The 15,503-nt window shown below is 44.8% G+C and overlaps 1 protein-coding gene across 2 annotated transcripts in view; it reads right to left on the reverse strand.

The window, feature by feature from the left end:
- The window catches only part of UBA2 (ubiquitin like modifier activating enzyme 2), a 121,963-nt gene that overhangs the window by 41,777 nt on the left and 64,683 nt on the right, over positions 1–15,503 (reverse strand). For both annotated transcript variants that reach the window (XM_069216960.1, XM_069216962.1), the window contains exons 11-16: positions 14,691–14,784; positions 14,479–14,591; positions 14,223–14,378; positions 13,956–14,052; positions 10,954–11,059; positions 5,119–5,252 (exon numbers count right to left, since the gene is read on the reverse strand). In XM_069216960.1, the coding sequence (XP_069073061.1) occupies positions 5,119–5,252; positions 10,954–11,059; positions 13,956–14,052; positions 14,223–14,378; positions 14,479–14,591; positions 14,691–14,784 (700 nt within the window). The remainder of the gene's footprint in view (positions 1–5,118; positions 5,253–10,953; positions 11,060–13,955; positions 14,053–14,222; positions 14,379–14,478; positions 14,592–14,690; positions 14,785–15,503) is intronic.

The following is a 15,503-nucleotide window of genomic DNA, read 5'->3' on the forward strand; positions in this document are numbered from 1 at the left end:
GTCTTTGGTACTAGTTCTATTGCGTTCTTTTGCCATAATGCTTGAACTTGTATTTCCAGAAGGTCTGAATGTTGTTTTGATAAATTCTGTGCTTTTGGTGGTATGTTTGGAGGGATTTGTAGAAATTCTATGCAATAACCATGTTGGATAATTGCTAAGACCCAAGTGTCTGTAGTTATTTCCTCCCATGCTTGGTAATACTGACCTATTCTTCCCCCCACTGGTGTTGTGTGGAGGGGATGAGTGACATGTGAGTCACTGTTTGGTTGTAGGGGTTTTGGGGCTTTGAAATTTTCCCCTATTCCTAGGGAATTGTCCTCTGTATTGGCCCCGAAAGCCTCCCCTTTGGTACTGTCCCTGGTAGCTGGACGGTGTTGCCTGTGAGGTGCTGGCTTGTGTGGCCTGACCCCGAAACCCCCCTCTAAAGGTTGTTTTGCGGAAGGTGCTGTAAGTGCCTCTGCTCTGCTGGGAGTAGAGTGCGCCCATGGCTTTAGCAGGGTCAGTGTCCTTTTTGAGTTTCTCAATTGCCGTGTCCACTTCTGGTCCGAACAGTTGTTTCTCATTGAATGGCATATTGAGCACTGCCTGCTGTATCTCTGGTTTAAAACCAGACGTTCGTAGCCATGCGTGCCTTCTTATAGTCACAGATGTGTTAATTGTTCTTGCAGCTGTGTCCGCTGCATCCATAGAGGAGCGTATCTGATTATTAGATATGTTCTGTCCTTCCTCAACCACCTGTTTCGCCCTTTTTTGTAGCTCTTTGGGTAGATGCTCAATGAGGTGTTGCATCTCGTCCCAATGGGCTCTGTCATAGCGCGCAAGTAGTGCTTGAGAGTTAGCGATGCGCCACTGGTTTGCAGCTTGTACTGCGACTCTCTTTCCGGCTGCATCGAACTTGCGGCTCTCTTTATCTGGGGGTGGTGCATCCCCAGATGTGTGGGAGTTGGCTCTCTTGCGAGCTGCTCCTACTACGACGGAATCTGGTGGCAGCTGTGAGGTGATGAAAACAGGGTCTGTGGGAGGTGCTTTATATTTCTTTTCCACTCTTGGTGTTATTGCTCTACTCTTGACCGGCTCCTTGAAGATTTCCTTTGCGTGCCGAAGCATTCCTGGGAGCATAGGCAGGCTTTGGTAGGAGCTATGGGTGGAGGGGAGGGTGTTGAATAAGAAGTCATCCTCGACTGGTTCCGAGTGTAGGGACACGTTGTGGAACTCTGCTGCTCTAGCCACCACTTGTGAATATGCTGTGCTATCTTCCGGTGGTGAGGGCTTTGTAGGATACGCCTCTGGACTGTTGTCCGACACTGGGGCGTCGTATAAGTCCCAAGCGTCTTGGTCCTGGTCACCTTGGCTCATGGTGGTGTGAGCCGGGGAATGTGATGGAGTTTGTGCCGGTGAAACGTTAGTTACAGGTGGAGGAGAGGGTGGCGGAGTTACCTTTTTCACCATTTTTGTTTGTGGTGCTTGGTCTGACTGAAACTCCAGTCTCCTTTTTCTCCTAATAGGGGGAAGGGTGCTTATTTTCCCTGTTCCTTCCTGTATAAAAATACGTTTCTGAGTGTGGTCCACTTCGGTGGATTGCAACTCTTCCTCAAATCTATGCTTTCGCATCTGAGAGGACAGTGATTGCTCCTCTGAAAAGGAACCGGTAGTTGGGTCGGTTGCGGGTCGTTTTGGCACCGAAACCCTGTCTGTACTCTTTTTTGGCTCCGAGGTGACCTTCTTTTTCGGAGTCGAACCCTCTCGGCGTCGATCTTCCTCGGTGCCGCTGTCTCTGCGTCGAGCAGTTTCGGCTCCGCTATCTCGGCGTCCATCTTTTTCAGCAGCACTTTCTCGGTCCCGAGAAGGCTGCGTGCCGGTGTCTCGACCGGAGTCGGACGATCTCGGCACTATTTCGGTGCAGACGGTCGGTCACCGAATTTATGGGTCGAGCCATGGCCTGGTGGCAGTGGCGTCCCCTGGGCCTTGTCACTTTTCTTGTGTGTTGGCTTCGACGTCTTACTCACAGTTTTTTGGTCGTCGAATTCCTCGGAGTCCGATTCATGGATCGAGAAGGTTTCTTCTTCCTCTTGTTCCTCGAACTCTCGGTGAGCTGTCGGCGTGGACGCCATCTGCAGTCTTCTGGCTCGACGGTCACGGAGTGTTTTTCGGGACCGGAACGCACGACAGGCCTCGCAAGTCTCTTCACTGTGCTCAGGCGACAGGCACAGGTTACAGACCAAATGTTGGTCTGTATACGGGTATTTGTTGTGGCATTTAGGACAGAAACGGAACGGGGTCCGTTCCATCAGCGTTGTTTTACACAAGGTCGGGCCGACCAGGCCCCGACGGGGGATCGAAAACTACCCCGAAGGGTACCGGAGCTCTTCACTCTTCGATTCGGTGTCGATTCTATTTAAGCCGATCCCGAAAGCAACAATACCGACGTAATTTTTCCGATATTTAGCTAACTTTCCGTTCCGAAACCCGGAGCGAAAGGAACACGTCCGAACCCGATGGCGGAAAGAAAACAATCGAAGATGGAGTCGACGCCCATGTGCAATGGAGACAAGGAGGAGGAGTCCCTCGGTCCCGTGACTCGAAAGACTTCTTCGAAGAACAACAACTTGTAACACTCCGACCCAACACCAGATGGCGGGCTATGCACAACATGTGTATCTACAGCGACAGATGCCATCGAACATATGGATACTTGTTATGACATTTTGGGCAGAAGCGGAATGGGGTCCGTTCCATCAGCCTTGAAGAAACACGTGGTCGGGCTGACCAGGCCCCGACAGGGGGGATCGAAAAAAACCCCGAAGGGCCACTGGAGTTCTTCAAAAGTCGGTGTCGATCTGTTATAACTAACCCGATACCGAACGCAAACAATACTGACGATTTTTCCGAGATTCTAACTAACTTTCCGACCCGAAACACGGAGCGAAAAGGAACACGTCCGAACCCGATGGCGGAAAAAAAACAATCTAAGATGGAGTCGACACCCATGTGCAATGGAGCCGAAATGGGAGGAGTCCCTCGATCTCGTGACTCGAAAAGACTTCTTCGAAGAAAAACAACTTGTAACAATCCGAGCCCAACACCAGATGGTGGGATGTGCACAGCATGTGTATCTGCAGCTACACATGCCACCAAACATATATATATATTCTCATTTAAACATTAGTAACTACTATTTTTGGCTGACCAATTTAGAGATGGGTATACCTGCCCTGCATAGGACTTGACTGATTCAAGGCCAAAATGAGAAACACCTAAATGAACTCTGCTTCTGAAGTAAGAGTTTTTGCTCCTACACAATCCCAAATAGTGTTCCTATTGTCCTAGCTTCATTAAGGCCTCATATGTCTGCTGGCTTTAACTGGCCGTACCAAGTCCAAGTCAGGTAAAAGTATAACGGAACTAAGTACCAATTAATTATTTTATTCCTCCAAGTTCTGCATCTTGAAATATGTAGAAGGATGAATGTGAGGATACAGAACAGCGCATGTCCAATTCTTGTACTATTATAATAAAGAGTTGATGAGATCAGAAAAAAGAATACTCTAGCATAGGTTTTATAGTCTGTTTCCATATATTTATAACTTTTCCTTGGTAGTTCAGTCAGCCAAATGATAAGTTGTGGCCTGTCTACAAAAACCAAACTGCTTTCAATACCTCTGCTCATGGCTTAGGTGTTTTATTTCTAGGAGAGCAGCCTGAAATTAAAATCTTCACCCACCACCATTGGTATGCAACAGTATCAGCCAGCTGTCATGTGAATGTAATGTGTACTCTACAAGTGTTTTTTTGCTTTTAACCACTGCTATGCCTGTAACCCAACAAATTACTGCAGTTACCCTCAAACCAAGGCCCCTATCAAAGACTGAAGGACATCTTACATCCATAGACATCACATCCTGAAAGATAAGGTCCTGAGCAGCAGAAGGCTTACTCCACCTATGATTAATAGCTGCGAAATAAGGTGATTGGGCCCATTAAAGAGTAGCCCCCACTGGTTAGCAACAGCTAGCTGATACACAGCAATAGGGACTAGGGGTGCAGCATCACTAGAGGACGGCAACAGTTAGGTAAGCAGAGGAGACTGGCAAGCCGTGGACTTGGCAAAAGCAGACAACCAAAGAGGGAAGAGGCATAGAGAGTGCCTGATACACTCAGATTTCAAACCCTGGTCCCTGCAAGCCTAGAGAGCTGCAGGATGGCTGCTGCAGGTCTACAGCAGACAAGCAGGCCAATTAGTGATGGACTGTTTGCAGTGGCAGAGAAATCCGAAGGGTCACTTTGTAGAAGAGGTAACACTGGTCTGCTTTTTTTTTTTTTTTTTTTTTAGTCCAGCAGTTTTCACTCAAAGGCATTATTGCTGGGATGTTGGGAAAAGGTGACAAAATCTTTCTCTGTCTGAATAGCCTCCATGTCATCCATATGCATTTGTCTCCACAATATAACAGTGTGAGCTTAATGCACTGTTGTTTTTTGGGGAAAGACAGCATGAATTTCCACTTTCTGCCACTGTTATTACTACTAGTTAGAAGCATAACCACAAAAAGTGCATAGATTTAGTTACGGTTTTAGTTACAGAAAATATACTTTCATGAATTAAAGTTTTATCTTTTAAGCAAGATAAAACAAAACAAGAGTATTTAACTTATCTGCTCGAAAACAGGAATAAAATGCAGCTCGCTCTTCACCCGATGCCTATTTTTGTTGTAATTTAACCCAATGTGGACTGCATATAGCTTAGAAGCGGGTACTGATAAATTTGGAGGGGGGTATGTGGTGGGAGAGGGGGGAACGTTGAGGGCAGGGGAACGGTCTTTATTTGGAGTGTAGATTTTGGATTGAGGAAAAACACTTAGTGCGCTGAAAAAGCCTACTTGCTGAAATCTAGAGAAAATGGAATGATCAGGAATGATGCTGAAGAGTACACATGCTTTAAAAAATATTTTAGCATCGATTTGCATTTGTCTTACTTGGGGACTGAAAAAAACAAGAATAAGGTCAGGACCAGCCATTTGCTGTTTGACGGCTTGGTTAGCTAAAAAAGGACAGTCACTCAGGTGCAAGAAAAATCCAGGGCAAATGAAAACATGTTTTAAATCAACATAAACGAGCACTTACCTGTAGATGTGGATGGCTGCGCATCATCACTGCCGTTTGTCACACTTTTAACAGCCTCTTCTATTGGCTTTGGTGCAGCTTTTTCAGGGGCTTCCCCAACAACTTCAAATTCTACATCCTTTGCCAGTTCTTCACTGCGAAAGATAAACAGACGGGTCTGTTGAAAGGATGACTTGCACTGGAATTCGTAGATGAACGAAATGCTCCGGCTTAATGACAACCGTTGTAACCCTCATACATCTCAGTCTGTGGTGAACAAATACTAAACTTCAAACATTGCTAAACAAATACACGTGGTGTAAAACAGTCAGAGCACCAAGCACGTTATAAAGCACAAGTTAACTTGTCATAACACTTTTTCTGGTGAACAGTTTATCTAACCGCAATATCCTCACCTGAAGAATATTCCCAATATCAGCTTCGATCCGCAAGTTTTCACAGCATTGTTCCTGCGCACTGCTAGTTGGCACTGCACAGCTCTGGGCTGGCTTTATTCCACCCCGGAAGCCCCGAAGCAGAGCAGCATACAAACACCCCCTACGTGGCGATGTCAGTTTTTTGTTTAACTCTGACTCTTTCCGCACCCTCAGATGCACAGCAAGAACAACTGGAGGTACCAGTGTACAGTTCTCGGAGTTGGGGCCTTTTTAAGTGGTAGCGGACAGCTCATACCACAGAATGGGGGGTATGACTATGTGGTTAGTGTATCGCCAGAAACAGCATTGCAGAAGATACCTTTCGTCTGATATACACTTTATACCACAGATTCCTCACCTGTAGAATAAATCCCAAATCAGTACCTTGCCTATGTGTACAGTCTGTGGAGTGGGTGCAGATGAAAAAGTCCGGGAGGACAGAACTGGTGAAATGCCCTTCCCTTTAGACCTATCAAGACAGCAGTGCATCATTAATAGGTGTCCTGATGTCCATGTCCTGGCCTGACAGGTGTCAAGAAAAGGCACTCCGCATGCCAATGCAGAGGTAGAATCCTTGGCCCTAGTGGAACGAGCCCTCCGTCCTTTCAGAGGCTGCTTCTTGGCCAATGCGTAGAAGAGCTTAATGCAGAGGACTATCCACCTTGACAAAGTCCTGTTCTGCACCATTTTACAATTATTTGCCACAGAGAACCCCACAAAAATCTGATCATTCCACTCAATAGTCCTTGGTGTGATCGATGCAGAAGCTCAAGGCTCATATGGGAACCAGCCGATGAAGCCTCTACTCTTCATTTGAGAGGTGACAGGGGAGTGTAGAATGGTGGGAAGTGAAACGGCATCACAACTTTTGGTTAAAAGGCTGTCCTGGTCCTCAACAACAGTTTGTCTGGGGGAAAAGGTGATGCAGGGTTGCTGCTCAGAGAGAGCCTGGAGCTCACTCATGCAATGAGATTAAGTGATTGCAATGAGGAAGAGGTTTTGAGAGTCAGAAAATGCAATGAGCAGCTGTGCATTGGCTTGAAAAAGAGGTGCACATGACAAATGTCAGGACCAGATTAAGATTCCACTGTGGAAACACATGTAATTCTAAATGGTGAAATAGCTTTTACTTCTCCTGGTGTTGAGTCGTTCAAGCGCTTTGTGGTGAGTAGAACCATACTCTGGAACTTAAAATTAAAAGGATGGTAGATTAGAAATGTTTTTTTGTGTATTAGTTGTGTTTTTAGTACAGTTTAGAGAAGGGATAGGATGATGGGAATGTATTTGAGAGGGGAAGTATTAGTTGTTTTTATAAGTAGCGGCTCTGTGTGCCTGCTGTGTGACATGGCTAAGTAAGGAGAGGAAGTTTGAGAAGGATGTTTTGGGGGTTTACAGTAGTCAGAAAGATTTGGGATGAGTATGAAAGAGAAGGGAGGAGACAAAGGTTCAAAGGAGGATTTTATTTATCTTTTTAATAGAGGAAACTGAAATTATCTTATACATAACATATGCACATATAACATTTGGTAAGGTTTTATAGGCTGGGGAAAACCCCTCTATATAAATACCCATTTGTGCATGAAAGCAGCAATATTTACATGGTCGGATGTGCACATTTGTCTTGCAGAGGAGTATGCAACTTTTTTTAAAGACATTTCTTAAAAGTTTTGGTAGTAGGCATAAATTCCTGTATACATTCACCTATATGTACACAGAAGCAGCAATTACCACATTGTCTTATGTAGACAGATATCTTGTGGTGTAACATCAAGACCAAGTGAAGGTCCTACTGTGGCATCACAAATGGTTTGAGAGTGAACATGTATTTGAAACCTTTAATAAACTGCATCTCAACAGGTGATTTAAACAAAGGACAGCTGGCCTGGCAAACAAAAGCGGCCGACAGTGCTGACAACCTTTATTTACTGCCCACTGCAAGACCTTGCAGGGCCAACACAAAACAAAATACAAGACATCCAAAAGTTAGGCTTGTAAGGGGGTGGTGCTACGGACTTCACACCCGGTCACAAATTTTTCCCAGTAACCACCATAAATGGACTTTGTAGAGGGACACACGGCAGCGAGGATGATATCCACAATCTCAGGTGGTAAACCGACTGCAGTTAACTGCAGCCCTTCAATCTCTATGCAAAGATGTGTAGATTGTGCAGGTTCAAGTGTAGAAACCTGCCCATGCAACAGAATATCCTTCCAAAGTGGTAGCTTGATCGGAGAACAGATGCTCATGCCCAGACATCCTGCGTACCACACTCTCCTGACCCAAAACAGAGCCACTAGGATGACTTGACCCTGGCCATTTCTGATTTTCTTCCAAACTCAGGGCAGGAGTGGTAGGGCCGAAAAGGGATAAAGGGATCAAGCCTGAATGCTTCCCCCAGAGAAGCGTTCTTGGGAACACGGACACAGAAGTTCAATCAATCCGTAGATTTGTGGAGTGCTTCTTGTCACCTGTAAGGGTATCCAGACAGTTTGACAATATGTATCCTCAACAGTGGTGAAAAGATCCAACTAGGGCTCACCCCACTGTTGGAAGATGCACCACCAGTCCTCTGATAAGTGAGAGGATGAGCTGGGTGTCCTCTGTTTAGGAAAAGGTAGTTATTCTGTGGGTTCTTGACGGTCATGTAGATGTTGAACAGTGTAGGGCTGAGGGACAAGCCTTGAATAATGCTGCAGAAGATGTTCTTGGGTTACAAGTTGAAAGATGGTATCTCTGGGTTCTAACGGTGAGGAAAGCGGCAATGCATTTGAGGGAATCTCCTTAGATTCCGATGTGATGAAGCCTCTTGATAAGTGTGTGGTGGGATACTGTGTTGAAAGCTGCTATGAGTTTGAGGATGATCAGAGCTGCTGTTTACTCCCGGGCAAGGAGAGTTCAGATGTTGTCAGTGGCAGCGATCAGGGCTGATTCAGTGCTGTGGTTAGTGAAGAATCTAAATTAGGAGGGGTACAAAAGATCGCTGATCTCTAGGTGTTCTGTGATTTGGTGGTTGATAGCCTTTGAGAACTTTGGTAAGAAAGGGGAGCAGCAAGATGCAATGGTAGTTTCTGGATTTAGCTGGGGTTGGCAGAGGGCTTCTTGAGAAGGGGTTTGACTTCTGTGTGTTCCCATACTTCGGGGAAGGTGGCCGTGGTTAAGGAGGAGTTGAAAATGGCAGTGAGCTTGCTGTTGATTATCTTGCTTCAGATGTTGAAAATGTGGTGGGGGCAGAGATCTGTGGGTGCTCCTGAGGGGACGGAGTTCATGCAGCTGCTGTGTTTTGTGTGGTGAGCTGGCCCCAGGAGGTGAGCAGGTGGTTGGGGATAGTATTTGGGGTTTGCAACCATGGGGCACCTGTACTTGACTGTCGCTGGCCTTGAAGATGGGGTTGAGTGTGTGCCCTGCATACTGTGTGGGGTCGGTGGCTAGCTGGGTGACACCGATGTGGTTCATGCTTTCTAGGAGGTTGGCAGTGTTGGCATCGAAGAGGTGGAAATTGAAGTCTCCGAGGAAGATGTAGTGTTTGGAGTCTATGGCGAGCAGAATGATTAATTCTATGATGGTGTTGCAGAAACTGGGTCATGCAACTGGAGGTCTGCAGGCGAGGGAACCTCTTATGGTTGTTTTGCCATTGATATGGAGTTGGAAATTGAGGTACTCCATGATCCGGGTGATGTTCTCTGCAGTGGTGATGCAGTGGATGGTTTCTTTGTACATGATTGCGATTCCACCTCCGTGTTAGTTGAAGCAATCCAGGTGTGCTCTTTTGCAGCTGTCTTGTGTTGCTGAGGCGATGTCTGGAGCAGCTATGGGGGTGAGCCAGGTTTTGGTGAGAAAGACCACGTCGGGGGTGAGGGAAGTGTTGGTGCCCCAAATCTCCGTGGTGTGCTTGCAGAGTCATCGTGCACTGAGCAGGATGCAGTGGAGTTGTTCTGAAGCCGTCGTGGTAGGCGTAGTGGTGGTGGTCTTTGTGCGAGTGTGTGCTCTGGTGTTGCGGGAGAAGAGACAGTGCCAGCAAGTAAAAGGTCCTACCATTGATAGTGGAGTTGTGTGGCAGCGGTTGAGTCTGAAGTCTGAGGCTCGGCGGCAGTGTACCCGTAAGTATCGGGAGAGCCAGGAGTCCTCTCGCTGGGCACAGCCCAGGACCGAATGGGCACAGATTAGCTTGTTGGTCACCCTCTGCTACAGTTGCTGCGTGCCCATGCTGCAGCCTCCATTAAGCAGGTCCTGGGAGGGTCACTGGCAGGCGGCGGGTGGAGCCTGCAAGGCAGGAAGCAGGAGGGAGAAAGTGGTGGGGAAAACAATAACAGCAGAAACCGAGCTGGCAGTGGGGGGTAATCAACAGTCAAGGAAAAAATAGAATGGAGAAAGAGAGGTAAAACAGCAGTAAAGTGGGCAAGCAAAATTAAGTAGCAGAGCAATGTAACAAAGTAACCAAAAAATGACCAGAGGCAGCGAAGCAGCCAGAGGGGGGAGTTGGCACAAAGTAGGTTCTTTGTATCAATAAATGCTCTCTTTACTTGTCTTGATTATGAGGTTTCCTATGTATATGCCTCTATTTAGAATGCCAGAGAATTTGGGGGGTCGAGACATGGGGCAGATATACATAAATCAACAGAAAGAACCATACACTGTAAGAAAAATTACGTCAAGAATTGATAGAGTTTGGTAGAATACAGAAAAACGGGATTTGTATTCTTCGCTTGCTCAACATATTGCTTTCTTCCCTTCTACGATCTCACTTTGTTTTAGTTTCTTCCTGATTTTCTTCTTGAGCTCCATACTATTTTCCTTTGTTAGCCCCTCATTTCACACTCCATTTAAAAGTGGGGTCATGATTGCTGCTATAGTGCTTTACATTGTGCTTCTGAATGACTGTTCAGTAATTGGTTGCCCATACAGATATCATCCAGAATTAAGGGTAGAGGCGTTTTGGAAATGGTGCAGGATTACCTTTTACCAGGTAACATTCAATCAATTAGGTGTGGAATACTGTCCCGTAACCGTAATTTTCGTTTCTAAATCACTGCTTCCCCTAGATATTACGATTGACCACACTAGACCTTTGTATAGATTAAAGTTAACAACGTGGTATTAGGGTTAAAATATTACTTTACGTCACCAGACACATGTTCAGTGAAAAAACCAGGATTGGAGACAAATGTGCCCATTTGATTAATGCGGTTTTAGTTCATTTCGAATGACCCAAATGGACTCGCAGAGCTAATTACATTCTGGAAAAGAGATAGCCAGAAATGTTTTTTAATCTGAGAGTCCTCATTATTTAGCTCCATATCCTGAAAAAAGAGAATACATTAGTCTGCTATATTTAGAACTTGAGAACAGTACACAGGAGAAAAAAATACATATGTTACCTCCACAGGAAAAAAGTGACAAATTAAGGAAACACAATAATACCTATGAATTATGTTGATGAGAAGTGTGTAATCTTGAAGGAAATCATCAGCTTGAAGTCTGCTACCATTTCTAATTCCAAAATCTGAAAGGTTCTTGTTGTTATTCCCTAGAAGAAAAATATTGATGTGAAGAATTCAATCCCACCAAGCAAATGTATGTCTTGTGCAGTGAACGAAAAACATAAGTGTTATCTGCACAGTCGTTTCCCAAGCAGAAATCAGATATGATGATCCATCAGTAAGGAAATAAACCTGTATGGTTAGAAACAAACAGTATGTGTGCATGTGTTTGGGGGGGGGGGAGGGGGAGGGAGGGAAAGGTGGGGTCAACGGGACGCGCTGGGGGGAGTGGGGGAGAATGTATTCCCTCTTGCTGTTATATAATGGCCACTAAAAGGCACACTCAACTAGACAAAGCCCCTTGCAAGATTAAAGATATTTGAATGTTTTGCAAGGGCCTGGGGGTTAAGGGATGATGCAATCCCAAAGCAGAAGTGCTGGCCAACACTAGGCGATTCAATAAACAACAAACGTCACAAAAGTAGTTGAAATTTAGCCCATTCCTTTATCGGACTTCATCCATTGTGCTTGACCAAACAATTTGTTGAATATTCCTAATCTATCCTTCTCCTATACAAAAGGGTTGCTCATGTTTCCACTGATGTGGTCGGAGTCATCTACCACTATTAATTCTGAAGTCTACGTTGCTCACAGGTGCACCTAGGTGGCACTTCGAATATGGACACCAGCTTTACGAAAAGTTCCTTGGCCCCCAACCATACCAGCTATCAAGGTATGACGAGGTAAAACGAGGATTGTGTGATTAAGCCAGTCTCGCACTCTTTTCAGCCCGAAATCTTACTCTTTCACAGTGTTGGAAGATTGAACTTCCATATGATCTTGTAGGCAGGAAGGGGGTGCAGAGGATGCACAGGAGAGCAAGAAGTGGGAGCAGCATAAAAACAAGATAGCAGATTTACCCAAAATAGTTATTGAGCAAGGCCTGACCCAAATTAGGTCTGACTACACAGGTCTCCAAAGCATTACATTTGTAAAAAGTGTGAAAAAGCTCAGTTAACAGTCCTATATATAATAACCAAAAGTAGTTGTCTTTGGAAACCAAATTATGCCACCTAGGACTCAAAGGCTCTTTGGATGCCTTTAGTAGCTTGCAACATCTTTAAGCGCAAGGCAGTTGGAAGACGAGCAATTTAGGATAGGAGAATCTAGCAAGCGTTTTATATACTGGAGGACCAACAACATGTGAAGGCCAAAGGACTATCCTCAAACATTGCTCACATTGGAGATTCTTGCATTATGACAAAGCAGCATGTCTCAGGGCACACACCTAGCAAAGATAGCCTAGAATGAGGTGTGGTATATGGGGTGGGATAATTGACCCCAACAGCCAACTATAGTGATAGATGTGAACAATAGATGTCCAAGAGCCTGCAGCATTAGACAGAGTCAAGCACTAGCCAGGTCAGAGGTTCTAGATCCTGACGGTCTAAAGAACAAGACAAAATATTTACCTTGTTCCTCTGCAGGAACTTGTTCATGTAACACTAGTCTAAAATCAGGACTGAACACTTGGGTGGACTGATGCAGGCTTGTCCCACATTTAAGCATACACAGGGGATCAGCACAGCTTGCCTCAGATGCCGGCGAGTGCGGGCTTTTCAAGTTTGCAGTATAGAACGGAGTGGACTCTTCTGCTGTTGTTGCAAATGCAGCCTACCTTGCGCCTTCCCGGTCTCAAGATCTTGGGGTTTGCTCAGAGAAGTTTAGCATTCTGTAAGAACTCAAATCTCTGGTGGCCTCTCCAGTGCAATTGCCGGAAGTTGGATATTGGCCAGACGAGAGCCAGTGGGGTAACTTGCGGCAGTAAGAGGACGGTCAATGTCTCTGCCTTAGATCTCTCTGCAGATGTCAGTGGAATGGTCTAAAAGGTTGAGGTGGAAATGCTGCACCCTGAACTTATTTTCCTTTTTTTTTCTTAAAAAATCCCTAAGCAACTGATTGCTGCCTACTCATTATAACCTCCCCAGACTATTATCTGCATCACCTGCCTCTGAAATTCATGCGAACAAGAGTGTGAATCCCAACAGGCCCACAGCTCTGCCTCTCATGTTTATCTATTTCTCTTGCTGTTTCTTTTCACAACTCCACCCATTATCAGAAAAGGGGGAAGGATTGTAGCAACGATGGTTATGAGGCAAGTATAGAGTAGAACAAAAATAGGTGGTAATGTGTGGGACTATTTGGGGGTGGGGGTGGGGGGGAGAAACAAAAAAGAGGAAAGAAGAGGGGCTTTGAGTTTTATACCACAATGAACGGAATACACTGCTACTGTAAATTGCTCAGGAAATGCATGGTTTAAAATAATACATCTGCCAACCATCTGTATAAAACCCTTGTGGGCAAACTTTGGCTTAATATTGCTTCTGCAGGAAATATGGGACACTGGAGCCCATTTGCAACTGGCAAAAAGTTAACAAGCAATATATAATTATAAATAAATTGGAGCACAGTTTGTATTTGTATCATTTCTCCATTACTTGTAGCCAGCCTTGACAGAGTTATGTGGACAGTGGCATAACACAAAGTCAAAGTTACCTCTTCGGAGAATGTAGTAGGGAGCCCCTGCGATTCACCTGGGGCATTTATCAACACTAAACTTACTATGCCTGTGGCCCCTTTAGAGGTGGCCTTCCTAAGGTTCCAGTGACAAATGCCCCCACTGTCCTCAAGCACTAAAAGATTGCAAGAGCCCAGGAAGACAGTGTGTCATGCTATAATACAGAGAAAATAAGTACATATTCCTATCCTATCAACATTCCCATTTATCAGGCTGCAATCAGCCCTAAGGAAGCAGGCTTAAGCTTTTAATAATAGTGCAATGCAGAGTTGGAAGAAAAAATGTCATTTATCTGTCAAAGTAGACTCACTGCCACCACCGAAATGTGCAACCTATTTAGGGCAATGAGTAGCCCTAGTACACACCTTCAGTTTCTCCTTCCTCTGAAGAGATTAATATTGTGCCTTTCCCATCTTCTATCTGGACATCTGGCATAACCATGGCAAACCTTTCCTTCAGGATCTGAAAAAGTAGTAAGGAAAACTTTATAAATAGTACTGCAAAATATCAACTCTACAGACTATGTATTTAACTCTTGCATCGCTTTAGCAGAAAGAGGACTTTATTTCCTGCCCGCCTTTGGAAATAGATATCAATCTATGAAAAATGTTGATGACGAGTCAATTGCCTACCTTATCCTGCAGCGTCTGCACCGTCACGTTGTTAACATTCAGTTTCACAGTCACTTCTGGGCGACTAGCACACACGTAACAATTGGAGTTTGGTGGATCCAATGAACAAGGAACAAGCAGCTTCTTTCTTGGATTTGGCTTCTTGTTTAGAAATATCTTGTGAAGACAAGTAAACAAGGTGAGAACATTAGGGAGGATACTATTTATTCATTTAAAAAAAAAAAAAAAAAACACTTCATTTTTTACTGTTACTCACTGTTTTACACTTTTCAATGTTTCCAGATAAAATCTTCAAACCCTCCAGAACTATGAGGCCAGCAATGACTGCATTCGTAGTCGCTATAGCAGGAATAATATTTCCGGCCATGGCTGGAGAAATCAACATGAACAGTTTCAGTAGGCAGAAAAGGACTGGAACATTTACAAATTTAACAGTCTTGGAAAAAAGGCAATAAAAGGAATTCTTACACTTAATGTCAAATTTACTCTTCATGGGCATACTGAAAATATGCATCCTGAGGTTAGCAGCTGCAGTGACAAAATCCATTGCAGGCACGTCATCCTACAACATAAACAAGAAAAATATAATTGGTAACATGGAGACAAGCAAAATCCTGTCATGCTCTCACCAAACTATCGCAGTTTTTGTTTAACACAACTGCTGGGATGTCCTTCCTCTTTTTAGAAGCAAAAATTAAGCCCATTCCCTCTGTTTCTGTTGCCAGGGGCTACAGTCAGAGGATATTTTCTCTTGTGCACACTTCTCAGTGTGCACAGAACTTTATTTTCTCCTTTTAAAGAGTGCTGCTTCGTGCACTGGGGGAAGCGCAGTATTTATGTCCATAGTATGAAAAGTGTGGTGGTTGAGGAGGACCTACGGGTTGTAGGTTATTGTCCTGGTTCAGGTTGATGATGGACAGTAGTGCTGGGGTCCCCTGTGGATGTGTTTGGCTCAGTTAGCGATTTTTGCAGTCAAGGAGGAGGTGGCTGACATTATGTGAATCTCTCAGGCTTTCTCTCCAGCTTCATTTGGCAGCACTGGAGCTTCAGAGGAAGATTTAGAATATTTATCATTTTAAGTTTGTTGAGACATTGCTGGCGCTTGAGTTTTCCCCAGTGTTCAATCAGTAGTCTAGAGCTCAACAATGGTAGGGAACGGCACGCTACATTCATCAAGGTTCTAAATCAAAATCAAGGCACATCTGAGAGTCAGTACACTCTGAGGTGCACAGAGAACCAATAGTAGCCACTCGTGTTACCTCACCAGGATCACTTATTAGA

Source organism: Pleurodeles waltl, chromosome 12 (genome assembly GCF_031143425.1).
Source record: "Pleurodeles waltl isolate 20211129_DDA chromosome 12, aPleWal1.hap1.20221129, whole genome shotgun sequence".
Classification (NCBI taxonomy): Eukaryota; Metazoa; Chordata; class Amphibia; order Caudata; family Salamandridae; genus Pleurodeles; species Pleurodeles waltl.